Source organism: Gopherus flavomarginatus, chromosome 20 (genome assembly GCF_025201925.1).
Source record: "Gopherus flavomarginatus isolate rGopFla2 chromosome 20, rGopFla2.mat.asm, whole genome shotgun sequence".
Taxonomy (NCBI): Eukaryota; Metazoa; Chordata; order Testudines; family Testudinidae; genus Gopherus; species Gopherus flavomarginatus.
The window spans coordinates 22111153-22138903 of record NC_066636.1 but is presented as its reverse complement, the minus strand read 5'-3'; the positions used below and the strand labels follow the sequence as shown (position 1 = coordinate 22138903).

The 27751-nt window shown below is 52.5% G+C and overlaps 1 protein-coding gene across 1 annotated transcript in view; it reads left to right on the top strand.

Annotated features, from left to right (window-relative positions):
* The window catches only part of HDGF (heparin binding growth factor), a 33833-nt gene extending 10935 nt beyond the window's left edge, over positions 1-22898 (top strand). The window contains exons 2-6 of the mRNA XM_050930536.1: positions 17601-17677; positions 18872-19010; positions 21502-21684; positions 22029-22246; positions 22626-22898. Of these exons, the coding sequence (XP_050786493.1) occupies positions 17601-17677; positions 18872-19010; positions 21502-21684; positions 22029-22246; positions 22626-22632 (624 nt within the window). The 3' untranslated portion in view covers positions 22633-22898. The remainder of the gene's footprint in view (positions 1-17600; positions 17678-18871; positions 19011-21501; positions 21685-22028; positions 22247-22625) is intronic.
* The last annotated feature ends 4853 nt before the right edge of the window (positions 22899-27751 follow it).

Below are 27751 nucleotides of genomic sequence, written 5' to 3'. Positions count from 1 at the left end.
GTTCGCCTCGCACGGCGTGATCCGGGCACGGGAAAGGGTCGGGGTGCTGCTTGGAGGAGGAGGTGCAGAGGCCAGCAGTGTGGAGCAGATACTGCCCCAGAGCCTGTGGGAGTTAATCTGGTCTCGCCTTGCCCGTCTCCTCTCAGCACTGCTGGGAGCCTCCGAACTGCTCACTGGGCTCCAGTCCACCAGGGCCCCCTGTGCAGAGCCAGCCCAGCCCCCCTTCCCCTGCCCAGCATATGAGACGTGCAGTAATGCAGACGCGTCGCATGCCAGGCTGGCTGAGGTGATGTCTGGGGCTCTCCAGTGGCAGAGAGTGAGTGCAGTATTATTTTCTTTTCTTTGTCCTGTTCTTCAGGCCTGTCCCATTCCCTCCTGCCCATCCCTGTTGTCTGGGGCAGTGCCTGGGGGCTATTGTCTGAGTAGCGTCCCTTGCTCTGACCCTCATCCCTTGCTGAGGGAGCCGGCCTCTCTCTAAAGCAGGGACTCTGGTGTTCAAGGAATCAGCGTGTGCTAAAAATGCTACGGTACCAAGCCCAGGATCATGTTCCCTGCCACAGCCTCTTGGCACGGCATGGAGGCAGCGGAGACAGAACTCTCAGCCTCCTGTTCTGAGTGACGAGAGAATCACCCGCTCGTGGAGTGCAGTCTAGGGCCTGTGACACGCCACTGAACTGCTCAGATTCCATCCAGCAGAGGGCAGCGAGGCACGTCTTTACCATCCGCATGGTGGTAGTGGCTAGGATCCCCACTCATGGGCCAAGACCCCATTGTGCTCGGCACTGTACGGACATATAGTAAGAGCCTCCCCCCACCCTCCCAATAGCTTTCAGTCTAAATAGCCAAGACAGACAAAGAATGGGAAGGGGAACTCAGGAACAGGAGGGGAAGTGACCCAGCAGGGAGGCCAGGTTTCCTGAGTCCTAGCCATTAGGCCACACAGCCTGCTCACAACACTCTAGCTAAACAGGTAACAAACATTGTCAGCCTGTCACACTGCTACAGCAACAGTCTGAATTTTCATCGTGGGCCCTGTCAGGATCACAACCCCCCATTTTACAGGTGGGGAAACTGAGGCACAGGCATGGTCTAGGAAGAGCTATGCCCGAGTTCCCATAAGAAGCGGTGGAAGAGAGACCCCATTGTGCTCCTGGCTCAACTCCCGTCCAACTCAGGATTCTGTGCTCTGACCCCAGGCCCCTGCTTGAGGTGACCGAGTGGTTTAGATCACGTGACCTGCCTCTTACCCCTCCTTCCCCCAGAGAGCTGCAACTGGGAGCTGCAAGTGAGCTGGAGAAAGTCGGCCCAGGGAAAGCGACTGAACACGAGCAGGCTGAGCAATCCCCTGGAAAAGATAAAGGAGCCCTAGGTTATTGCGACCTCTCCCTGCACGGAGCCTGCACGTGGCAGCTGGGTTGCTGCCTGACCTTCCTGCTGATTAAATGTAAACACGAAACCCCGGGGCCTGCTTCTCCTTTGCACCCAGGCTCCTTTACGCTGCTCTGGGGCCTTGTGGTGGGTGTCGGTTACATTCTCACTCACCCAGAGCGTGCTGTCAGCGAGAGCCAGGCCCGGTGCATCTCCCGCTGCTCCCCGACGGGCCTGATCTTGCAGGGAGCTGAGGGCACTGGGCAGTTCCCTGGCTTGGATCACAGGGCCAGGGGTCATTTAGACCTGCTTGAAAATGTCACCCGTCATCCCTCAGCCCCTGGTGCCCCTGGGGATCGTGCCTTGTGCACACAGCGGTTCCCGGGTTCGGGGTAACAGTGACTCACATGCATGTGGTGCTGGAGAAAATGGCTGTGCAAGGGGCAGGGCCCTGCTGTAGAAAGCGGGATTAACAACACGGGGGTGGGGAATGGAAGGGGGGAGTTGGAGCACACGGCCACTGATGCTTCTGGGGAAGGAGGGGAACACTCCGTCGGGACTGTGACGCTAGCTGAAGGCAGTAGGGTTTGCAAAGGCCCTGATCCTAAGCCCAATGGAGTCAGACTCCTCTTGAGTCATGCACTGGAAGAGTGGGATTCAAGGTGGACAGAGATGCTGTGCTGCCCAATGGTGGGCCCTGGGGGAGGCGAGGAGAGGGAATCCCAAGAATCAGCCCCATTTCTGCTATTGACTCTTTCTTTGGGAGAGGCTGGGTGGACTAGTGGTTAGGGTTCTGCCCCAGGAGCCCGGGTTCTGCTCCTGGCTCTGCTGCTGCCCTCGGAGAAGTGTCTTCCTCTCTCGCGCTGTCTCCGTTTCATCTCTCATCCCGCCGTCTGTCTCCTCAGTTCAGACTCAGCTTTTCGGCCCCTTGCTACCTCAGTTTACCCACTTGTAAAAGTGAGTGTAATCCCTATTTCCCAGAAGTACTGTGCGGTTTGAATTAAGTGAGTCAGACTCCAGAGGGCCCATCAGACTCTTGGTACATCACATGTTTACACCAAGTCTCCTTTACGCTGCTGGAATGGTGCAAATGCTAGAATTGGGCCCAGGGTCTCAATCCCCACAGGAGAGCTGTGGGCCAGCATTGTCTTTGGTGGGTGAGGGTGCATGGAATCGGGAGCTAGTCTGCCGTGACTCTGAGTCATTGTTCCGTTCTCATTGCTGCTCAAGATTAGTCACAGCCACTCTAACCCCAGCCCAGATGTGGGAACACCTTTGGGTTGGGGTGGGGGGAGGCAGGCAGTCTACGCAACACAAATTCTTAAAGATTAAACCCTGTGATCTTGTAGTTTGCTAGCACAACCTAGGGCGTGACAGCTGCGCGGAAGGGCGGGCCTGACCTTTGTCCTACCGAATCAGGCTAGGGAACCAATTCCAACCTGCATCAGCCGTGCTGGGGCTGCTGATTGGCAGGGACCAGCCCATCGCCAGCTGCTGCCTGGCACGTTCCTGCTCGGGCAGCAGGAGCAATGGGTCCTTTTCACATTGCAAGCCAGAGACTAGCTGATGAGCTGAGGATCCCGAAGCACTTTGCAGACACTCAGCCTCCTCAGCACAGCCTGTGAATCAGGGGAGGCCCAGGGGAGTTGTGGGCACAGTTGCCAGGGTGGGGAACTCAGGGCTTGGAATAGCAGGGAGGCTGCAAATCAGGATTGGAAGGGGCACTGACAGAGGTGGGTGGGGGGGGGGTACTGCAAGTTGAGATTGCCTGTGTGAGTGGGGCTAAGGGCGGGGGCAGCAGGGGGGCTGGGGTGGGATTGGAGGGCACATGCAGAGCGGTGCCAGGGAAGTTTGCCTGTGTGAGTGGGGCTAAGGGTGGGGGCAGCAGGGGGGCTGGGGTGGGATTGGAGGGCACATGCAGAGCGGTGCCAGGGAAGTTTGCCTATTGTCTGCTATCGCATGTAGCAGAGGCAAGTTCGATTAGTCACCTGCCTTGAGTCACTTCTCCCCGGTCCGTACGTGACCGTACGACAGAGTTTTCCGTGTTCAGCTTGTCTACTGTGGGGGTGTGGTGGCGGCTGGCACAGGAGCTTTGGACTTGCCCCCTGCATCGCTGGGCAGCTGAGCTGGGTTTGATCCCCACTCCCGCAGCCCAGGCTTCTTACTGTGAGCGGGTGGGACTCCCCGGTGCCATGGAGGAGAACGGCTGGGGAAAGCAACAAGCGTTGCTCAGTGTCGCCCCACTCGGCTTCTGTCCAGGGCCCCTCCTGAGCCGTGTTTTCACGTGGTTTGCACGACTGAACTGCACTCATCTCGCAGGGGCGGCTTTTGTCCCGTGGGGCTATGCCTGGCTCCTCGCCCCAGGCATCGCGACTTGGCATGTGGGATCACAGCCTGTCCCTGGTTTGGCCCGGCCACCTCTCAGTTGTGATGGTTTTGGGGGGGAGAGCTCTCAAATGGGGGGCCTGAGGCAGACTCCCTTTCCCCCCTCCCCCCTGCCCGTGTGCACGGCTGCGGGCACCACTGCTAGTGAAAGACAAAGGCGTGTTGTGGAGATGCGGAGCTCTGGGTGCTGTGATATCTGGAGTCACAGACCTACCCCCCTAGGTAGTGGGTAGGGTACCAGACTGGGAGGTAGGATATCCTGGGTTCAGATCCCATTATTGCTACGGAATCCCTGATGGACCTTGGGCCAACCATTTTGGCTCTGGTTTTTAAAGGTACTGAGGCATTGCTGTGCTCAGTGTTGCAAACTTAACAGGTTTAGGAGCCTAAGCCTAGAAAAGGATTTAGTCACTTGAGACTTAGGCTCTTCGAGTCATTACGTTTGCAATGCTGAGCCCTTAAAAATCTGGGCCTTGGTTGCTGTGTGCCTCAGTGTCCCCGTCTGTAAATTGGGGATAATCCTTCCCAGCCTCTCAGAGAGGATGAGAGGAATGAAATCCATTCATATGAGGCGTGGAAGGTGGTGAGGGAGTGTGAAGATACTTTAATATAAGAGCACTTAGTTCTTATGCTGGATCTCAAAGGACTTTATAAAGGGGGTCATGGTCTTTTAGCCTCATTTTCTAGCTGGAGAAACTAAGGCACCAGGCGGGTTGACTTGCCCACAGTCACTCAGCATGTCAGTGCCAGAGCTGGGAATAGAACCCAGGTCTCTGCATCCAGTATTCTAATCCTTAGGCCACACTGTAGCCCCCTGCAGCTACTGTAATAGCATAACTGGAGCCTCACCGCATGGGTCCTCGCTCGCGGCCCTTGCTCCTAAACTTTCCAGACAGTAGCCAGTCCCCATCACGTAACTCCTTATTTGCATCTGGCCTCCTTCCGGTCCTGGTTATCTGGTACCTGCAGACACGGAGGCTTCGTTTATCAACGACACTAAGACTCTTGGGCTGGGTCGCTGCAGGCTCAAGGGATCTGTGGGTTTTTTGCACCCACGTCGCTGCATCAGTGCAAATCCCTAGGGTAAATTCCTTTAACCCGTGCAAGTCGCATGGGAGCCAGTCACTTGTTTTTACATCAGTGCAGCACCTGTTACACTAGGGGGTTGCACGAGTGCAGCAACGCCACTGGAATCCACCCCACTACCACCGGTGCACACTGGCATTAAACAGAGTCTTATGCAGTTAAAATGATGTGGGGTCAGGAAGTTTCCCTCCACCTGGCCTCAGCCTGTGCTTCTGGCTCCCAGTCCTCTGTGTGGCCCACCCCTCTCTGCCCCGGTGTGACGAGTGTTGTAGGTTGGTCCTGCTCTGGGGGGTGAGATCTCAAAGTGGAGCCAGGCACAGATCCACCTGGGGAACAGATCAAAACAAGAAGGCCCAGGCCAGGGTGTCACTAAAGCCAGCCTCCCCACCTTGGGGCACAGAATCCATGTGAAATGACTTGAGTCTCTATGATTTTTTTAGGTGGCTGTGGGGCGGGGGAGGGGGGGTGCCAGGGAGGCAGCAAACAGACTGAAATCAAAAACTCTGTTGCTTCCTGTCTGTTGTGGGCTAACAGCTTCCCCGGCTGTGGTTACAGTCCCTGGGCAGGTATATTTCGTGATCCTGCAGCTTTGTCCTCTCCCAGCAACGGGAGCAAGGAATAGATGAGAGGCGACTGACCCTCCTTCCCACCCCCTTCCCCAGGACAAGAGCCAGGTAGCTGAGGTCCCACTGCACGCCAGGGGGTGCTGAGCTCCAGCCCTGCTTACAAGGGCAGGGGGCCATGTTGCAGCTTAGTTCCTCCACCCCAAGCGATGAGGCTTATGGGTCTAAAGCGGCCCTGCGCTGGGACTGGGGAGTCCTGCATTCCCTTCTTGGCTCCGCCACAGACCTGGTGGGTGACCTCGGGCAAGTCATTTCCCCTCTCTCTACCTCAGTTTCCCCTCCCATCTTTTTCCTACACAAAGTGAGAGCTCTTCAGGGCAGGGACTGTCTCTCACTGGGTGTATGTACAGTGCCTGTCGTGCTGGCACCGCTAGGCAGTGCTGTAATAATAAAAATGGCCAGACCAGAAGACTGGGAGCTGGAAATCAGTGAGTTCTAGTCTTGGCTCTCGCAAAGCTTGGACTGGTCCTTCTCCTGCTTCCCTATCTGTTAAACAAGGATGATGATCTGACCTCCATGTTTCACCAGCCCAGGAAGGTAAAGTCAAGTTGTTGATATGTGCATGGAATTCAGGGCTGTAGAGCAGCCTGTGCAATGAACGCAGCACCTTCATAAGCCCACCCCTCTCCTCTCTGTGGTTTGTATGTATTAAAGCAGCCACCTAGAGGCACCAGCTGAGATCAGGAACCGTTGCGCCGGGTGCTTCCCCCAGGGACAAACAGTCCCTGCCCTGAAGAGCTCACGGCCTAAACAAAGGATGGGTGAAAGAAAGGATTGTTATCGATTGATAGATGGGGAAACTGAGGCTCAGAGCGCTATCAGTGTGACGGGTTGGATCACAGAAACCCCTTTGGGACTGCCACCTGATGTGCCTAGACTACCTCTGAGCCTGTTTTCTCTGCCAGCTTGGGACTTCAGCGCCTTGCTTGATGTGAGCCAGACATGTTTGCCTGCTGCAAACACAGATCCAGATCTGAACCACATTCCCCACGTGCTGCAGGTTTAACTGAAAATAGCTTAAGAAGTGCTCCTGTCTCCAGCACTCAGACACCCAACTCCCAATGGGGTCCAAACCCCAAATAAATCTGTTTCACCCTCTATAAAGCTTACACAGGGTAAACTCATAAATCATTTGCCCTCTATAACGGTGATAGAGAGATGTGCTCAGCTCTTCCCCCTCCCCCTCTCCCCCCATGTTAATATATACTCTGGGTTAATGAATAAGTAAAAGGTGATTTTATTAAATACAAAAAGTAGGATTTAATTGGTTCCAAGTAATAACAGACAGAACAAAGTGAATTACCAAGCAAAATAAAACAAAACATGCAAGTCTGAGCCTGACATGGTAAGAAAGTGATCACAGATGAAATCTCACCCTCAGAGATGTTCCAATCAGCTTCTTTTACAGACTGGCCCCACCCTAGTCTGGGTCCAGCAATCACCCACCCCCCTGTAGTTACTGTCCTTTGTTCCAGTTTCTTTCAAGTATCCTTTGGGGGTGGAGAGGCCATCTCTTGTGTCAGCTGAAGACAAAATGGAGGGGCTTCCAGGGGCTTCAATAGACTTTCTCTTCTGGGTGGAAACCCCTCTCTCCCCATGTGTAGAATCTCCAGCTACAAAATGGAGTTTGGGAGTCACGTAGACTATCAGGGTTGGAAGGGACCCCGGAGGTATCTAGTCCAACCCCCTGCTCAAAGCAGGACCAATCCCTAGACAGATTTTTGCCCTAGATCCCTAAATGGCCCCCACAAGGATTGAACTCGCAACCCTGGGTTTAGCAGACCAATGCACAAACCACTGAGCTATCCCTCCCCTCTGCATGATGCTGTTTTCTACCGGACATTCCCAGAAAAGCTCAGATGTGGACTGGCATCTATCAAGGTTCATTGTTCGCCAAGTACTCCCAATACTTGAATAATCCGTTCACACTATGTTGGCTAAATCTGCCTTAGGTGCTTTCTACAACAAACACTTTCAATACAAGCATAAAGCCAACGCTCATAACTCCAGATATAAAAATGATACATGCATACGGATAGGTCGAATACATGCAGAAAAACATAACTTTTGCAAAGATATGTTACATGGCAGATCTAGAATAAAACATAGTCCAGTTATGTCATGTTTACACTCATAAGCATATTTCTATAAAGCATTATGGAATGCAACGTCACCATCATGGCCTGATTTCCCAGGAGCTCTGGACTACGGGAGCTGAGCTCTTTTGAAAATTCCCCCCTCTGTTTGGGGCGCATTTGAAAAGCCAGCCCCATGTTAGGCATAGAACGTGTGTCCCAGTCCAGTATCCTGCCCACTGGAGTCCACTGTCCCTCTGCCTTGATAGTGATCGGAGACTGCGCTGGGTAGACTCCCAATCTAATCCATCGTCAGTCTGGACACGGAATTGTCCTGATTTGACCCGTAGGTTTTCCTAGACGTGACACTTTGCTCATTCAGAACACGCTGTACTCTGGGTTTCCCCAGGCTGAAGTCCATATCGATTGATTTGTAATTCTTGTTAGCAAACAACTGCAAAGAGTCCGGGGCTCCCCAAGGCTCGTTGGCTTTGGAGGAGCTTTGGCTTTGGGGTCAGGGACGTTTTAAATACTGGGGTGGGAGCGGAGAGTTAACGTTGGTGCTGTAATAACGTGTTAGTGACCCAGGTTCAATCACCAGAGCAGAACCAGGATCGCCTCCCCACGTCTCTAAACAGCAGCCCTGCTTCATTCTGCAAAGCACCTCGGCCAATCTTTAACGCGCTCTCTACAACTGTCATTCGGGCTCTGCGCCTGTCCAATAAAGAATCTGTTACCTTAGACATAATTTATTGCATATATGACATTAAAATGTGCCCTAATATTGTGCTGTGCCTACACAGCCTTCCTTCAAGGATTACTGAACCCCTTTTTCAAACCATAACTAACTCCCTGCAGCAGCTCTATGATTTAGGTAGGTCTGTTGCCCATTTTATAGATGGGGAAACTGAGGCACAGGGAAGGCATGTGACTTGCCCAAGATCACACAGTGAGTCAGCGGCAGAGCCCAGGAGTCCTGGCTCCCAGGGGTCGGTGTTCTTGATTCCAACATCTCTCTACCCAGGAACAAGCTGTGATTCCTCTGAGGTCCCACCTGAGTTGTAGGAAACTGACCCCTCTCTCAGGCTTTCGTCCGGCCCTCTTTGATGCCTTTCTCTGGACATTTTGGCTGAATTATTTCTGGCTGAAACATGGAGCTATGTTTAGAAGCTACAAAAAGCATCCAGAGAGTGACTTTTTGCTTTTATTGACACATGGGTGGCGTGTGTGTATGATTTTTATTTGCTGAAACAACAGCACCTGCTGTACGCTTTAACTGGCTGTCGTTGGGGGAGGATGGGGGAGAAGGTGACGACTAGAGAGGAAAGATGGTTTAATGCTTGGGGCACTGGCCTAATGTGCAGGAAGATTCAGGTTCAATTCTCTGCAGTGCTATGGACTTGTTGTGTGGTCTTGGGCAAGTCATTTAGACTGTCTGCGCCTCAGTTTCCCATGTGTACAAGGCAGGGTTTCCCTATCTTGCATGGGAAGTTGGGAGGATAAAACACACTAAAGATTGTCGAGCGCTTTGAGATCTACCAATGAAATCTCTATGTAAGAAACAGGCTTTGTTAATGAGACTTGAACTCGGTATAAACACCTTCTGTGGGATGATGATCCGGACTTGGAGCCATAACCTGAGCTGGTGTGAACGGGTGCTCCCCCACTCCCCTGTGCTGATTCATACCACTGGAAGATCTGGCCCTGTAGCTGAACCCCAAGCAAGAACAACCATCTTGTAATTTAAGTCCCACAGCCTCATGGGGGGTGTAGTCTGGCCAGGGAGCCAGGCCCATCATGGAAAATTGAGACAGGAACCAACTGAACTACAACTTCCAGAAAGCCCTGCGGCAATTTTCCAAATGGAAATATTTTGCTGTTTGGGGTTTTTCAGCCAAAAATGGAAGCTTCCTGGGAAAAAAAAAAATCTTTTGGTCAAACCTGAATTTCCTTTGCCCCCAGCTAGAGTTAGGAACCGTCCTAGCCAGTCGCTGGCTGCCTGGTGTTAGGACAGATCTCCCAGGGATGGACTGGCTGGGCCATCACTGCCCGTTCCCGCCGTTAGATACCTTTCGCCGCAGCCGGTGGTGCAGGAGGCTGGGCGGGCCAACAGGCTGGAAAAAATCACAGAAAGCCTCCGCCTCAATTGGCTGTAGTCATTTAGCAAAGAGGCCAAAGCTCTGAAGGCCCATTTTGCCCATTAGATCCGGGCTGAGGCATGCGCTGGCAGAGAGCAGGGCGCGTGGGAAACTGACCTTGCCTGGGGGGTGTCTGCTTTGGGCACGGACAGAAGTCTCTGTTCTCCATCCTAGCCCACTTGCTAGCTTCTGCGTGGGGGGGCGGGGGCGATTCTTGGGTCCATCCCCAGCCCGCCTGTGATGTTGTGTTGCCAGAGCATCTTTATCCCCAAAGGCAGGTGCAGCTTGTGTTCCTGGCTCCCCAGGGAGATCTCCCGCACCTGTGCACAGCCAGCCCTGACACGGTGAAGATGAAAGCCGGGGAGCTTGCGTTTTTCTTTTCCTTTTTAAACAAAGAGATTAAGAAGACGGGTGAATTGGAGGGAGATTCTCATCTAGCCTTGATCCTTCTGGCCAGAGCCATCAGCAATGGCCCCTGAATGTTCCTGATTAACTCCCTGTGTGGATGCTCTGATTCCAGAATCAAAGCACCTGATTCCGAATTCCACTTGGTATGCTGCCCATGCACGCAGTCATTGGGAGTAGTTAATCCCCTTTACGTTCACACCCTGCTTTACTGCAGATTAACTCTCACGTGTAGCCAAGTCCTTGGGCAGGGGGAGGGAGCAGTCGTTCTGTGGCTAGCGCAAGGGACTGGGAAGCAGGAATCCTGGGTTCTAGCCCCAGCTCTGGGAAGGGAGTGAGGGGTGTCTAATTCTTAACGTGTTGGGAGGAGGGTTGAGAGCAAGGAATCCTGGGTTCAGTTCCCAGTGCTTGCCAGGGATAGGGACTAGAGACAGGACGCCTGGGTTCTGTTGCCATCTCTGCCATCAACCTGGGAGGAATAAACTGGGGGAAGCCTCCTGGATCCTCCACAGGTGCTGCCCTGACAGCATGGCCCTTAGGGTGGGGTTCAGGATTAACCACTCAGTTTCGGCCAAGGGGCTTGACCCAACCTGGCCCTCCAGCCCCATTACCTGCTTGCCATGAGGCTGGAGGTGCCCTCTATGTTGGGCAGGGCACAAAGTTGATTTGCTCTGTAAGGGAGACATTATCTTGACCCCTGCCTGCAGAATAACCTGCTCTGGCACCAGAGGGAGATAAGGGAGGAGGGCATGGGGTGCAGGAGGGCTGGAGCTTTGCTGGTTTGGTTCCCAAAGGGGGATATTCTCCCCATCAAACAGTGGGGTAGAGCCACTGGTGGAAATGAGATCATAAGCCGCAGCCAGAACATTTAGCCCTGAGAAAAGCAGATGGAGGAAGGGACCTGAGAACAGTCTTCAAACATATTAAGGGCTGTTAGGACAGGGACGGAGGTCAATTGTTCCCCATGGCCGCTGGAGGCGGGAGCAGGCGTAACAGGGTGAATCTGCAGCAAGAGAGATTTGGGTTCGATACTGGGAAAAACTTTCCCCTTACGGAGGGAGGGTTGAGCTCTGGAGCAGGCATCCTGGGGAGGTTGTGGGATCCCTTCACTGGAGGTTTTTCAGAAAAGGCTGGCCAAACCCTGTCAGGGATGGTCTAGAATAGATCAGTGGTCCCCAACCTTTTCTGAGTGGCAGGTGCCGGACAACGAGCCACTGGGGACCATGGCTGGCGGACAAGCATCTGCCGAAATGCTGCCGAGAAGCATCAACGTCCAGAGGCATTGCTGCCGAAATGCCGCTGAAGTAGCATCATGAAAAGTCGTCGGTGCTGAAAATCAGCGCTTTCCGGCGGCATTTCAGCGGATGCTTGTCCACCGGCCAGTACACGGGCGCACATGGATGCCCCGCACCGTGTTGGGGACCACTGGTCTAGGTTTACTTGGCCCTGCCTCAGCGCAGGGGGCTGGCCCTGATGATCTCTCGTGGCCCCTTCCAGCCCCACATTGCTCTGATTCTAGAGTAAAAGCCAAGGCAGGTGTAGGCAGCAGCTCCTCATCCAGGGGAAGGATGTGGGGGCCTGCACAGTCTTCCCCTTCCCATCCCACTTATCTTTTTCCTGAGGACTGTTTTGTGTTTGTAGCTTTGAGCTGTGTAATGTTGCTTGTTTGGTTTCCACCTGGATGCCTGACCTCACTTCCCAGCACTCTGTCAGGAGTGTGGTCTAGAAATCCAAGCATGGGGACTCCTGGGTTTTATTCCCAGATCTGGGAGGGGAGTGTCGTCTAGTGGTCAGAGCATGGGGTGGGGGGCAGGACTCCTGGATTCTCGTCCTAGATCTGGGAGGCCTGTGATCTGCTCCAGCCTGAAACCTCCAGATCCAAACTCCTCTTGGTGGGGATGGAAAATAACACCTGAATTCTGCAGCGGGGGTCCATGCTGCCGTTCTGGCAGACACCCTGCCCGTTCCTTTGGCTCTCCACTCAAGCTGCACGGGGCCACGTGTCGGTGACTCGCCTGTTGCACTGTTGATTTGGGTGCTTGCGGGTTTCCCTGTTGGTAAAACTTTCTTTTCCTGTCTGTCCGGGTGTGGATGATCCCCGGGAGGTGGGGGGAGGACAGAGAGTGTGGCTGGGGACAGAGGATTGGGCCCAACCAGGAGGTTGTGGTTTCCTTTGTGGCGTCTCTGTCAGGCCTGGCAGTGGGTGGCGGGGCAGATGGGGCTACATTTTTTCCATGCTGAGTCGGCGGGGGCCGGGGCAGCACGAGGAGCCGGTTATTGGACAGGCCAGAGAGCCAGGGGGAGGAGCCCAGGGTGCCATACAATGGTGTGTATGTGCGTCTGGTTGCACATGTGGGTTCTGGTGTGATAGCGGGGGCAATGGAAGGATGCATTGTGAGAGTGGTGGGGGCCCAGGGTGTGTGTGTGTGTGTGTGTGAGTGTACACAGGAGGGGAACTGCTCTTGGAGGGGGAGGGGAACAGGTGTGTGCAAGGGGGAGGGGCTGCTGCGAACGTGCGTGGGGGAGGGGTAGTGTGATATGTTGTGAGTATCTGTTGGGGGAGGGGGTTAAGGGGGGTGCGATTGTGAGCGAGCGACTGTGATTGTGTGTGGAAGAGCTGGTGTGATAGTGCGGGAAGCTGGTGTGTGGTCACCTGGCGGGACTGGAGGGCCGGGTTATGTGCTGGGGGGGGGGAGTTGGGTGTGTGTGTGTAGGGGGCTGGGGGGCGGGAGTTGGGGGTGGTGCAGGCCCAAGACCAGGGGATGTTCAGGGTGCTGCACTTACACAGATCTCAGAGCTCTTTGTAAAGAGCTTGTCCCCCATTTTGTAGATGGGGAAACTGAGGCAGAGAACGTGGCACGAGTGACCTGATGAAAGCCACACTGCACAGCAGCACCAGAGCTTCCGGGACGCCTGACACCCAGGGCCTTTTGCTCTAACCCACTGGACCATGCTTCCCTCCCAGGCCCGGGATTAGAACCCAGGAGTCCTGATTCCCAGCCCCCCTCTTCTCCAACTACTAATCCACGCTGCCCCCCCTCCAACTACTAACCCACGCTGCATCACTTGAACAGCGCCCCTCGCCTTCCTAGATGGTTTTTAGCGGATCCAGTTGCAATTGACCACCTTCCCCCACTCCTGCCTCCTTTCTAAAGCGAGGGAGTGGAGGGCAGACATTGGAGGAGTGATTATTTCTTTCTAGGAGAGGGGCTTTCTATGCCCTGCATGCAAAGGGCCCCGGGATATGACCTCCCACCCCCTAGCTCCCCTGCCCCGCCCCACCCCAGACATCCCGCAGGGAAGCCTTTGATCACCAGCCAAGTAGAAAAGCTGCATTGTTATCCCAGCCTGCTATGGAGAATTTTAATGTTGTGGTTGAAGTCAGACACCCCATGCAGGGGAGGAGTGTGGCGGCAGAGGAATTTCTCTGTGTCACGGGTGTCGTGTTCCCTAGACCAGCTGCTGCTGGGAAGGGCGATTTATGAAACAAGGGGGTTGGGGGGGATGCTTGGGGTCTTGCACGTTGTATTTTGCCCAGCCCGTTTTTCCTGGATACCAGCACTGCTTCTAGGAACATTTTGAATGTTTGCTGTGGAAATGACCATCCCTCTAGGCCTCCGAAATGCCCAGATCTGGTGCTGCCATGAGAAAGTGATTTGGAAAAAGGGCCTGATCCTGGCTCGGTGTAAAGAAGATACTGCGATGTTTTCTTGGAATCAAGACTATTCAGTCTGGTCCCTCCCCTTGCTTATTTTCCTACTCACCCACCAAGCCCCCGCTGCATCAGTGCAAACCCCTTTGGGCAGGATTTTTGCAAAGATCTAAAAGGTCACATGAGAGAATAGTTTTTAAACAGTTTGACCCTGTCACCGTGTGGGGCCCGGCTCTGAAGAATCCTGGAAAACGGAGGAATAACCAGGAAAATAAACGTTTCTGGTCATTATTGGTGTTTGCAGTACGAGGTAGGGCCCTGCTCAGTGCTCCCTGGTGCCACGCACTGTGCAAACACAGACCCCAAAAGCGCTCCCTGCCTGCAGCAGCTGGACGTGAGGAGGGGGCTGGGTGGGGAATTCCAAAGCTTGTTGCAATGTGTAGATTGGTGCAGACCCTCGGGCGTGGGCGTTAGGGCTGGTTGGAGGCTGCGTGCCTATGTGCATTTGCATTAAATCTGGCAGTGAAACATTCCTGGTTTAATTCGTGGCTGTTTCACTGGGCCAGGAGAGAGAGCAGCTTGTTGCTCAGTGGCATTTGGATTTGTTTTGCTTTGTTGCCCTCTTAGGCGGGTTGTGTTTGGAAGTGAAAGCCGTGCCCCCTTTGCAGCTGCACTGTTGAATCGCCCAGCAGCCAGCCCGGGGGGATAACGGTAGTGCTGTGGAAGGAACCTGACTGCGCAGGGCTGGGTTCAGGTTAAGTGACAACAAATCAAAGTGGCTCCCCCCTGCCAGTGCTCTCTCTGGCTCCCAGTTGCTAATGGACTCCACCCCAGCAAGCCAACTCCACTGCTGTAGAGTTCCACCAAGTCCATGGGCCTCTGCCAGTTTAGAGCCACGGATCCTTGGTCTACCCCTCACCCCCCAACTTTCAGATCTATGTATGTTTCAGACCAGCGGCTCTCAACCTTGCCAGACGACTGTCCCCCTTTCAGGAGTCCGATTTGTCTTGCGTACCCCCAGATTTCACCTCACTTTAAAAGGACTTGCTTACAAAATCAGCCATAAAAATACAGCAGTGTCCCAGCTCATTGTTACTGAACAGTAGCTGACTTGCTCATTTTCCCCATATAATTATAAAACAACTCAATTGGAATATAAATATTGTGCTTACATTTCAGGTATAGTGGGTAGAGCAGTATAAACAAGTCATTGTATGAAATTTTAGCTTGCACTGACTTCGCTAGGGCTTTTTGTGTAGCCTGTTGTAAAAGTAGGCAAATATCTAGATGAGTTGATGCACCCCCCTGGAAGACCTCTGCGTACCTCCAGGGGTATGTGTCCCCCTGGTTGAGAACCACGGTTTCAGATCATGCTTCCCCAGGAGAATAAAAGAGAAGTGAAAACACAAGCAGGCCCAACTCAATTGTACGGAAGGAAAAAGCAACTCTGATAGTTGGAAATTTCCCCTTCCCCATCTCAGCGCTGTCCTGATTGGATCTGATCTGTGAGCGGGGTTTTTTTTTTTTTTTTCTGCTTTGTTACAACCGTCCCCAGATTCTCTGAAACGGACATTCCTTTTAGCACACGGCCCCAGCGAGGGCCTGCGAATTTGCTGAGCTAAATGTGTCTGAGCCAGTCTAGACAAGAGCTTATGGTTGGCTAGGAAAACAGCCAATCCTAAATCATCTCTTGCTCTTTGGTGCCCTGTGCTGTCACCAGTTGCAAAGGCTGGGTTTGGATGAGTGGGGAGCGGGGGAGAGCAGGAAAATTAAGGTTTTTAGCAAGAGGGAGGCTATTTCTGTGGCGGGCATAATTTAGTAGCGAGGAGTTAATTGGCTGCCGGAGAGCTTGCGGGTGTCCAGCAGGAATCGGAGTAAAATGGCCATGGTCACTGCGGAGGTTATGAGCACACCCGACCTGTGCCTGCTGAGTTCTCTGGCTGTATTTCATTCCTGCTCCCTGCCTGCTGGAGGCATTCACGCCAGGCCAGATCCTTGGGGGTTTGGTTGTGTTTCGGCCCTCGGTTTTGCACTGGTTTGAATGGCTGTGCGAGGGTGGTAGAGGATCATGCCCCAGTTTTCAAGGTTCAGTATATTCATGTCTGCAGGGTGAATGTTCTAGGAAGTTGGAGGCCACTGACTGCCCAGGGATCAGAGCTGTGCTTCAAAGCTATAGCTGCTGGCTTGATTTACCCCATCCACTGTGCCCAGGGACAGGGAACGGTTGGAAACTCTTTGGGGCAGAGGCTGTCCTTTTATTCTGTGTTTTGTACAGCACCTGGCGCCACGGGCACTATCGCAGAGCAAGTTAATCATGTTGCTACAAAACCAGCGTGCAGGTCCCGTCCACGCACTGCCCTGGCTGACGATGACCCATATGGGAAAGTTGTGCTGATGGGCAGCTTTGGTCCCAGCCCTGCCACAAGTCACCTGTCTTGGTGCAGCTATACTGCTGCCAACCACAGCACCTGGCTGGTGCCTTCTGAGAAAATGGTTAATAATTCCAGTAATGTTTCACCAGTGCTGAGGCCTCAGCCGGGATTGGTGCATGTACAAAACAAGAGCCAGTCCTTGCCGTGTGTGTGTCTGTGTGTGTGGTGCGGGGCAGCTCTGGGGAGCTATCCCATAATGCCACAGCAAGGACAGACTACCTTAGCAACACACATGCAAATAAGCACCAGCAGCAGGTGGGGCAGTGCATTCTGAGATGGCTGGTGTGTATAGCCCAGGTCTCAGGATGTAAAATCCCCCTTCACGCTGGGCAGAGGAAGCGTGGCTAAGAGACCTCTGGGAGAAGGGGTGGGTTTGTGGGAAAGGCACTGGGCTGGAGAGCTGGCTTTAATCCCTGGTCCTGCCCCGTGCCTCAGTTTCCCTTTTGTAAAATGGAGGTAATGAATCCTTCCTTTGTCTAGACTGTGAGCTCTGTGGGGCAAGAACAATGCCCTGATCTGTGCACGGCTGAAGGCCAGACAGGTCCTGCTAGCTCCTTTCTTCTAACTTGGCCCTCGGCTCAGGGCACGCGAAATAATATTCCCTGCGAGTGTTATGTTAAGATTCTCATCCCCTCCAGCACCTCTCCTGCCAATTAGCAAAAAATTTAATTTGCAAATAAATGTTTTCATTCCTCATCTAGCCCTGCAGCTAGTTGGATACTACGTCTTAAACACATTATTTGTTTTTTTTCCTGTGTCTTTGTCAGTAAATGATTCATTTCCAAGTAACTGGAAACTGGCCCATGCCATTAGACGTCACTTAGCGCATCCACGAGGCTGTACACACCTGTCTGTCCCGGGCCGCTCTGCACAATCTCTATATTCCGGCTCTGCCAGCTGGGTGACCTTAGGCAGGTCACTTCCCCGCTCTGAGCCTCGGTTTTCCCATCTGTAAACTGGGGCTAATGACACTGACCTTCCTTCATGAAGCCTTTGAGATCTGCCAGTGAAAGGTGCTCTGGAAGAGCAAGGCTCTGTACAAAGACAGGAGATTTGGATTGTTCAGGCTCATACATTGACCCTTGCTGAATGGTGGAGGGATGCTTCCCATTGGCCTCTAACACGTGGCCCAAATATTTCCATCTTCTTTCCTGGAGAACTTTGGGGATCAAGGGTTGCTGAACTCCCCGGCCTTTGTTCTCAATTCATCTCTGAGTATTGTTGTGCCTGGCTGAGGCTCGACTGTGCCGTGTAAAGATTGGGGTGCGCTGGCACCTCAACAACCCAGGCTTTTGTTTGTGTGTGTGTGTGTGTGTGTAACTCTTGGGTGAGAACACTTGGGGGGGAGTTGCATCCGTGCAGCCTGGCTTTGGGTTGGGGCGTAGGGGGCTGTTCATTCTCTGTTTCTCACCCCACGATTTGTGTCCCCTGGACAGATCGATGAGATGCCAGAAGCCGCCGTCAAATCCTCCTCCAATAAATACCAAGTCTTCTTCTTCGGGACCCATGAAACGTGAGTGAGATTTTTAAAATGGGGGCAGGCGGGGGGAACACACGTGTATGTAAGGGCAGGGGAATGTGTGTGTGTTGGGGGAGTGAGACGGGGGTGTCAGTCAGAATCGCGTGAGCAGGGTTAAGGCAAACGCATCAGTTGGCCAAGGGTAGGGTCTTGCATTCAAATCTTCGCAGAGCCATCAAATGGCAGCCAGTCTCTTTCCAGCAAGACCCCCCCCCCGCCCATGATCTTGGGACATGAGGTGTGCCCCTTTCCAGACAGCCTTCCTCCTGTCAGCTGCACTGCGGCAGAGGGGAGATGGTGATGAGGGAGGGGCATGGGAGCGACAAGGGGGAGGCCTAGCATGAAACAATACCAGAAAGAAAATGAAATGGTCTCCGTCAGTGCCTTCCCCTTTCCTGTGGTGTAACCAGAGCTGTCCCCTGTGGGTGGGAGCTTCCCTCCTCCAACAGACTGGCACTAAAAATAAAATGAATGTAATAGACCAAGATATTCCCATTGTAAGCTCCTTGGGGCAGGGACCAGGTATTTGTACAGCACCTAGCACCATGGGCTCTTGGTCCATGGCTAGAGCTCCTAGCAGCTACTGCAATGCAAATAATAATAATAATAATAGAAATGTTAATATCCCCCTGACCAGCATAGGCCTGTCTGCCTCCAACCCAGCAGCAGCCTTTCCCAGCTCAGTGCCTGGGTGGGGTCACATCAAGGTATTTAATGCCACTGGGGGTGGTTTGATCCTCGTGGTGCTAGGAATGTATCCAGGTTTGCTGTATAGGGGCGGGTGGGGGAAGCTGGATCGTGGAGAAGTTTCAAGAGACCCCTTCCCCCTCCAGTGATGTAACAAACCCCCCCCCCCCCCCCCCCCCCCCCGCAAAGCAGAGTTCTGTTGAAGCAAAGGAGGGTTGTTTTTAATAAGCCCCAATATTGAATTCACCGACAAAAAACTTGGATAAGGCAGGTGCAGGAAATCAGAGCAAGGATTTACGAAGCTCCTAAGGGACCAGCTGAGTTTCTGTAGGACGTGGGTGTTTCTCTACTTCCATGCCTGGTGCCTCTGTTTCACCAGCGGACCCTGCCTCCCAGACAGGTCGCGGCTGGAACGTTTGCCTAGCAATCCTCAGCCAGGGGGTGCTGTGGAGACATATCGCCCGTGGCCTGTCGTTACTGCTCCTCTTTCCCACCGTGCAGGGCGTTCCTGGGTCCCAAAGACCTCTTCCCCTACGAAGAGTGCAAGGAGAAGTTCGGGAAACCCAACAAGCGGAAAGGGTTCAGCGAAGGCTTGTGGGAGATCGAGAACAACCCGACCGTCAAAGCCTCTGGGTATCAGGTGCGTCTACCCGTTAAACCTCTCTGCTGGCCCCGGCTGCTTCCCGGAGGGCAGAGCTTGTCCTCGGGCAGAGGCCTGTGCATCCTTTGCCCAGAGGTGAATTTTACCTGTAGCAACTCCGCTTTGGGCTTCTATGTTATACAAGCACGTCGTGGCCAGTCCATGCTGGCATTATGGCTTTCAGCAGGGATCAAACCCAGGACCTTTGCCAGCAAAAACCCCAAGTGTCCTCCACTGGAGCAAAGTAGCGATCTCTCTCCGGGTGCACCAGTAGGCAGGTTGTTGTAGTTGCTGGGGCCAGGCACTGGAGAGACACATCCTACATACGAAGTGGGGTTTTGGGGAAGGGTGAGCAGGGCGGTTTGAAGGGGTTAAGAAACCCCAACCCAGTGATCTTTTCAGGCTTGAGCTCAAGATACCACTCTCCTAAAGACAGGTAATCCTCAAGGGAGAAAGGGAATTTAGTCATGTGGGTAAAGTATGGGACTGGAAGTCAGGACTCCTGGATTCTGTCTCTGGCTCTGGGAGGTAAGTAGGGTCTCGTGGTTAGAGCAGGAGGTGCTGGGAATCAGGACTCCTGGAATTTATTCCCAGCTCTGCCTCAGTTTGCTGGGTGATCTTAATCAGTTACTGTCCCTCTCTGTGCCTCAGTTTCTCTGTCTGTAAAATGGGGATAGGACAGGAAAGCTGACCTCAGTCTCTCCTGCCCTGATCCAAAGTTGGTTGAAGTTAACGAGAGCCTTATTCTTTCAGTCCCTTACAGGGGGGAGGGGGCGAGTGAAGACAGTGGGAAAATTATTTCTCTCCCCTCTCTCCCACCCATGAAAATTTTTAGACTAAAACTTTGTTGAAAAGTCAAAATCCCCAAAACTGAAAACTTTCTGGTTTAAAATAAAAAAATGTTGGCTTTCAGCTTTTCAGTGAAAAGCCATATTATGATTATTGTTTTGTTTGGGGACTGAGTTACTGCAGAGAATTCCTTTTTGGGTGCTGGCTGGTGAGTCTTGCCCACATGCTCAGGGTTTAGCTGATCGCTATATTTGGGGTCGGGAAGGAATTTTCCTCCAGGGCGGATTGGCAGGGGCCCTGGAGGTTTTTCGCCTTCCCCTGCAGCGTGGGGCACGGGTCGCTTGCTGGTGGATTCTCTGCAGCTTGAGGTCTTCAAACCAATTTTGAGGATTTCAATAACTCAGTCCTGGGTTAGGGGTTGTTATAAAATTGGATGGGTGGGATTCTGTGGCCTGCCTTGTGCAGGAGGTCAGACTAGATGATCATATTGGTCCCTTCTGACCTATGAGTCTATGAGATCTATGAGAAGATTTTCACAAGAATTTCAGTTTTGCTGAAAAGCCGCTTTGGGGTAGGGAATCTCTACAGGAAAACTTCGATCAGCTCCAGGTTCAAGGATTAATCTGTTTTAATTGTCGGTTAATGATGATCGTTATGACAGTACTAGAGACCCCAACCGATATCAGGTGGGAGGAGCTGTATGTCCAACACAGTCTGAATACACCACAAGAGCAAAGCGTGGGAGAGGAAACTGAGGCTGGGGGGAGACGGGGTGAATTGCTCGAGATCACCCAGTGGTAGATCTGGGAATATAACCAAGATCCCTTGAGCCCTTGTCCAGTGCTTGAACTGTGGGCTCACGCTGCCTGCTCTCTTTCCCCTGTCAAGAGTAATAGGTTACTTAAGGTGCATGGGGCTGGTGGTGCAGCTCCAAGCCAGGTGCATCTTGCATGACTTGAATCAGTGAGTGAACCCGCTGCACTAACATTTCGGGGGTGGGTTTTCTCTGCAGACTGCTCTGCTTTGCAATCACTAAAATATTCTTCTAGGTAGCCTGCAGCAGCCCTGCTTTCTGCTGCGATGCTGTCTGCTCTTACTAGCTAAGCGAGGGCTGGGCTGTAGATCGGAGACCTCCAAGACATTCTGGGTACTCGGCAAGTGGGGTTGGGGCATTCGTAGAGGGGCGTTCTTCTCTGGGAGGCAGTACCCCTGAGGGTGCTTTGCTTCTGGGAGGTGCCATATTCTGGAAGATGGCTAAAAGCAAGGACTTGTGGTCATTCGAGACCCATCTTTTCATAGGCATTGACGGTGTTGGCCTGAGTCCTGATCAAAAATCGGCAAACTCAGTCCCACCTCCCTAAATTCCCCCTGCCGTTGAAACTTTTCTGCTTCCTCTCCCACTAGCGGTTGTCATGCTCCACTCCAGAAGTGGCTGCAGCTCTCTCTGTGTGTCCTTTGGTCACGGTTGCACACTGCTTTGAGAGGCCACCGGCTGCAGGGTGCTGTCGTTGTGGGGGAAGAAATAGGCTGTGTAGAACCATCCCTGACCCTGGACAGCAGCTGGCACCAGGGAGCAGCTGTCAGGCATGAGGGTCAGAGACAAGGGCACTGATCTTCCTATCACCTTGCAATAACTGTATCCCCCTCCCATCTTCCTCTGTCTGTCTGTCCTCCCTCCCCACCCCCCCATATCCTCCTGCAGCCCACCCAGAAGAAGAGCTGCCCAGAGGATGCAGAGCCTGAGCAGGAGCCGGAGGGCGACGGTGAGAAGAAAGGCAACGCGGAGGGCAGCAGTGATGAGGAGGGCAAGCTGGTGATTGACGAGCAAAGCAAGGAGAAGAACGAGAAGGCTGGGATCAAGAGGAAAGCGGAAGATGCCCTGGAGGTAGCGGTCGAGGGGAGGCCCCCGGTGAGCTGCCCAGGGAGGGAGTGGGCTGTAGATCGGAGACAGACCAGGGCATGGGGACAGTGCTGTTTGGAACTGAGCTTAGGGAATAAAGATCGGAGCCTGTCCCTGGGACCGGGGAACAGGGCTGGTCCCTGAGATGGGGTTTAAGGGATTGCTTTCTGAGAAAAGATCAGAGACACCCCTCCACCAGCACCGTGTGGGCGTATCTGTGCCTGCAGGCAAGGGCCTAGCATGAGCCAGCTCAGGACTTCTCTCAACGCCCGGGCAGGGAGGGGGTGGCACTGCCATGGGTCCCAGTTGACCCCCCTTCCCATTGGCAGGACTCCCCTAAACGCGCCAAAGAGGCGGAGGGCCAGGAAGGGGAGAAGAAAGTAGAGAACGAAGAAGCCCCCAAGGAGGGAGAGAAACAGAAGCCCAGCCCCCCCGAAGGAGAGAAAGAGAAGAACAGCGACCCTGCTGGAGTCCTGGACGCGAGAGAGGCCAAGCCAGAGGGGAAGGAGAAAGCCGCCGCGGAGGAAATCAGAGATCACAAGGAGAGGTAGGGGACTGGAGGAGGGCAGGGTCTGGCACGTCGCCCCTCCAGAGGAGGGAGGCTTGGGGGTCTGGTTCCCATCACAGCATCAGGCCCTCAGGGTCTGGTGCAGGTAGCATGGAAATCAGCAGGACTTTGCCCATCTGTTTTGGGGGGAGAGGGATGTAAGAAACAGGGGAGGGTGCATAACAAGGCCTCTGCCCTTCTGCTGGGGTCAAAGGGCCAGGCTTGGTTACTCCTTGGATGGGAGAGCTCCAGGCAGGATCTAATGGCAGGAGCAGAGCCACCCCCGTTATCCTCCACCATGCGGCCCTGATCCTGATTGCTGCCACCGCAACGTTCATCGCCCTTGATGTTCTTCCCTGTTCCTTCTCTCCTCCCGCAGTCTGTAGCTGGCCGGCCTTCCCAAGCTGAGCTGATCGTCTGGGCTGTTCCTTTCCTGCTGGGCTCCCTGGGTGCTAAACAGTTTCGTTCCTCGTCGGCTCGTCGCATCTGCAATTCGGGAAGAAAGAAATAAAAAGAAACCAGTAACACGAACCATCCCGTCCCCCGTCCCCTGTCCCCACCCACCCGTAGCAGGGCGCATGCTTGTAATAGTGATTTCTAGGGGGCGCTGATCAGTTGATTTGAAATAAAAGCGATTCATGCCTTTTTAAAATGTTTCCTATCACTTCCTACGAATTGCTTCCTCTTCAGTGGGGCTTTCGCGAGGGTTTAAAGTCACGTGATCACCGGAAAGCCGGGGAGGAGAGGCAGAGTTGGAGTCTGTCTCTTTCAAGAATTGCTGGATAGTTTTGTTTTGTTTTTGAGGATTTTCCTCGATATCTGGAAAATTTAGATGAACTGGGCCTCATTCTGCTTTACACCAAGGCCCCTGGGTGCTGCATGAGCTGTGTTAAAAAGGCCTTAAAGTGCACGCGAAGGACCCTTTGCATGACCATTGGTCTGTTTCCAGTTCTGAATCCCGGAAGAGCAATGGCAGAGGGAGATGCACCGATCAGGTTTGGGAATCTTGCTCTTGTGAGGATGCACCGCAGAGACCCCTGACCTAACTGCATGTCCTACTCCATAAATGGGATTCACCCTTGGCTTCTGCTTCTTGCTCGTTAATGGGCACGAGTCCCTTTAAACAAGGCCAGGGGCATAATGTCCTGCTTTGCCCCAGCTGCTGTTTTCCATAGCCCCTGTCTGCCGGACAGTCTTAGGTCTCGTTCCTTGCAAGGTCTCCCCTCAAACTCGGTGGCGAGTGCTGCTCTGCTGTCGGTGCCCAAACCCCAGCCTTGCTGCCGTCCTACGCTAACTACAGGACATGCTAGCCATGTGCACCTCTGTCTTACCAGGTCATCTGTCAGCGGGTCATTTGGCTGAGCTGGTACAGGATGAGATTGAATGGGTCGGGGATAGAGTTGGCTGAATTTTTTTCTTTTACTGCTGTAGAAAATTTAGATTTTTTGGCAGGAATTTCAGTACCAAAAAACTATAAAAAGGTCAACTGGGAAATGCTGTGGCAGAGGCTCATGGGAGTTGTAGTTTACGCCAGACTCCCTGGTCAGAGTACATCTCCCATGATGCACCAGAGTCTTGCTTCTTAGAGAGAAGAAGCAGTTCATCCTGGGAGCCCCTGGCTATGGAGCATCTTGGGAGATTCCCATGGTGCACTGTGGCTGCATGTCCAAATCAACATATATCTGTTTTTGGGCATTTGGTTGTTCAGCCCCCCAAAAAATATGTATTCAAAATTTCCACAGCAAAACAGAAATTTTCCCCAAAATATTTCATTTAGCTGCAAACCCAATTTTCTGTCAAAAACCAGTTTTGATGGAAAAAACTTTCAGCCAGCCCCAGACAGGAGATTAATGGGAGGTTGTGAAGTTCTTTGTCTCCGGGGCCCATTTTGGATCCAGTGCAATGGAGGATGGTTGTGCTGTTTCATGGCCTTCATGTGATGATTGACGGCTCTTGGATCAAGGGACAGGTGTGTCTGAAAGCCGTCACCATTCGCCCCTAAATTGCTGAGACTGCCAGAGAAGCCAATGCCCGAATGAGCCTCTGGGGAAACATGGTGGAATGATGTGTGTGGCCCAAGCTTATGAATCAAGTGGCCTTGGGCTGTCCCTCCAGTACCTTTCACCCAGCACTAAATTCATTTTCAAAATTTCAAAGGCGGCCGTGAGGATTGGCCTATTCACCTATAAGGAGATGGACGAGTTTTATCTGCCATTTCCATCCTGTCTGTGATCCCAAGAATCCGGACAGTCTGTCCCTGGTGTCATTCTGCAGGTTTCAGGGGAAACTACAAGCAGATCTAAACTCTTATGACAACAGCTCACAAACCTTTGCCTCCAAAGTGTTCAGCTGATCAGAAATCCCTCGATTCGCTGCACACTCTGCCCCCTCTTCCTGTTGGAGAAGGTAATGAGGGGGGACTCGATGACCTCCTGAGGTCCCTTCCAACCCTGATATTCTATGAGTGAACCCATGGAAATCCATGAAGTGTACACTTTGATATAGAGACCGCTCTTTATTTCAGTAGAGTTTTTTTTTTTATTATTGTTTTTAACTGAATTGCTAAAGTGTTTTAACGCTTCTAGCATCCATGTGGTGGTTTGGAATTAGCGGAGACCTGTGATCGCTGCTAGTCCTAGGTTGGTCTGATTGGTGATATTGTGGCCGATTGGGCTAGACGGGCAAGTTGCTGTGTTTTATCTGGGTGTTCTCTTACGCTGCTGATGGGCACAAGATTTCCAGAATTCTTGTGGGAGGGGGAATGAGGAAAATGCTGACCTCTTGCATGCAATTTTACCTGTATTTCAAGCTGCTGTAGAGCTGATTGACAGATTTTAAACTTTCAGTTGAAAATTTCCGTTGAGAAAAAGAATTGGAGATTTTTACCAATTAAAGCCCCTCCCTCCACCCCCCCCCCCCATTAGACAGGGTGCAGTTAGCGACCTTCCTAGAACTCAGACGCCTGGGTTCACTAGTCTGGTTCAGTCTTTTAAGGGAAGCAAAGGAGCCACCCAAAGATTTGCTTAACGAGATGAGGACTTTGATACAGCTGGCTGCCCACCCATATAACGTTTCCGAAGCTTTCGCTACTCGAGCTGGTCAAAATTCCTGCTGGAGTTTTGAAATTGTGACACAACTCTTGTTGGAATGGGGACTTTTTGACACAATTCTTGCTGGAATTTTGAAACTTTTGCTGCCATTTTCACAAACACTGAAATGTTGACGACAATTCTTTTTTAAAAATGGGGAAAATTTTCTATAGTTGAGAAAATTCAAAAACCTTAATTTTTTTGAGGCAATAGGGGAAAAAATGTCCCCTCCATACTGGCCATCTCACCCCCCGCTCCCACCCATAACCAGCTGTATTTGTGACTGTTGCGTGAAAGGACAAAGCTGGAAAAACCTTGGAGGCTATAGAGCAGTGATTCGCTGGCACTTTGCTGCTGATTGTTGCCCCGAGGCGGAACAAAGATCTGGGTTGAAAGTAGTTTTCATTGCGAATCTAGTGGCTTGGCTGGGGTTCCGTGTAGATCCTGCATGCTCACAGATGTCTCCCAGCAAGGTGGACGTGGGTTACTTGAGTTTGGATTCTGGCCTTGCTGCAGGTTTTTCTGTTTGACATGAGCGGGAAAAGGAACGGACTCTGCATTGCCTCTAGCCCAGTTTTTTGCCTGGCTAATGGGCCTGGTTCTCCAGCTCCCTACGTCCTGTGCAGTCGTTTACATGGGTACAAAATGCTAACGATGCCACCTGCTTGTTTTGCACCGGTGTTGGGGATTGTCCCACGGGCAGGCCTGTGGATAGCTGAGTACCAGGTGTTTGCAGATCTCAGCGCCAGGAACGAGCAGGGCAACTGCTGTTCCACAGAGACAGCCGGAAGATTTTTAAGCGTGGGCCCTCTGATTTTGCAGGACATTTTTGGGAGGTGCATTTGAGCAGTCTGCTGGGCAACAGCAGGAGATGGGCCGTTGTTGGGCAGAGCCTTTCTAGGAAACATCTGTCTGAGGAGTCGTCTCCCCTAAAGGAGATCCCCTTTCTCCAAAAGCCCCACATTCCAGCCGTTCCTGTTGGCCAAGGGGAACCCATCAATGATGCCATTTTGGGGGTGCTCCCTTTGCTAGAAGCTCTGTGCTGTGCCCCTCCAGGGCTCCCAGACCCACCATCCCAGGAAGTGAGGGACAGGTATGGGGGTGTCCACACCACAAGGAGAGTGCTGCCTTTGTGGTGCTTCCAGCCCTCACCAGACAGTCTTAGCGCCCTCAGGGGCACTGCCAGACTCCTAAAAGGGGTAGCCAGAGACCAAGTCTAGGGCTGAAGCCTCAGAGAAAGACACTGGCTTGATTCTTGGTTGCTCTGTTCCTGTGCTCAGAGCAGGGGTTGTGTTTGGGATTGGGGGGGAGTTGTTTTAGAGCTCCTTTATGTTCTCTGGGCCCAATTACCCTTCACCCATCACCTTGTGCACTTAGTTACACTAGCGGCTGCGAATCAATACCAAAGCATCCTGCAGAAGGCACAGGGCAATGGAAAACCAGGTCTCCTGTGATCCATGGGTGTGCAGAAGCCCTGCCCAGCTGCAGTTTAAATTAGAGCAGCCTTAGGGGCTGCTCTAACTTATGCTCTGCTCCCCATGTCGCTTAAGGGGCCCTGGGAAGCAGAGACTAGCCAGTGCACAGTGTGCTTTGGTCACACCCCTGATCTGCCCTTTTACACCAACTCCCTGCCCTGGTGTGATTCCCAGAGAGCCAGTTCCACCTACATTAAGGCCCCGAACGGCCAACCTGAGCATGTCTGAGAGTCAGAGCGCTAACCTCAGGGGCCACCAGTTTGACCCCAGGGAATGTGCCTATAAAATAATGGGAACTAGACCTCACTTGTGGTCCAAGTGGCAACCTGAGTCCAGGTCTCCAGGGGGATGTAAGACACATTCAGCGTCCGTTGTGGAAATATGCATGGAGGGTTGGTTTGTTTTTCCACAGCGTGGCCTGTGGTCACGGATCCGAAAGGAAATTCAGAAGGTTTCTGGGGAATATTTGTCAAAATATTTGTAAGAAAGAGAGAAAAAATATGATGACATTTTTACCTATATATATATTAAAAAAAAGTTCTCAAAAACGAAACTACGATGAGTAGCTGGAAAAGTCATTGGTTTAGCAATCTTTTTTGTAGTCTGCCTTATTTTTTAACTCGTGTTTCTACCTGTCCCTGAGCCCAGGTGTCTCCTCTTTTTCTGTCTCGCTCTCCCGTCCTTCTCTCCATGTGATGTAATCGTATTCCGATTTGGAAAATAAAAGACAAACAACCCTGCCTTGGTTCTGTCTGAGGCTGTGATGAACACCATTGTTGAATTTAGCTTTGGAATAGTACAGAGAATAAAAGAAACACAGAAAAATGTAGATGATTTTAATTCTCTAGGACAATAAAAAATGTTGATTATTATAGGAGTGGCTGTTATTTATCATTGGTTGTTCTGAGGCTCTGTGGCTTTGACTTTCAGTGGGCCATAGT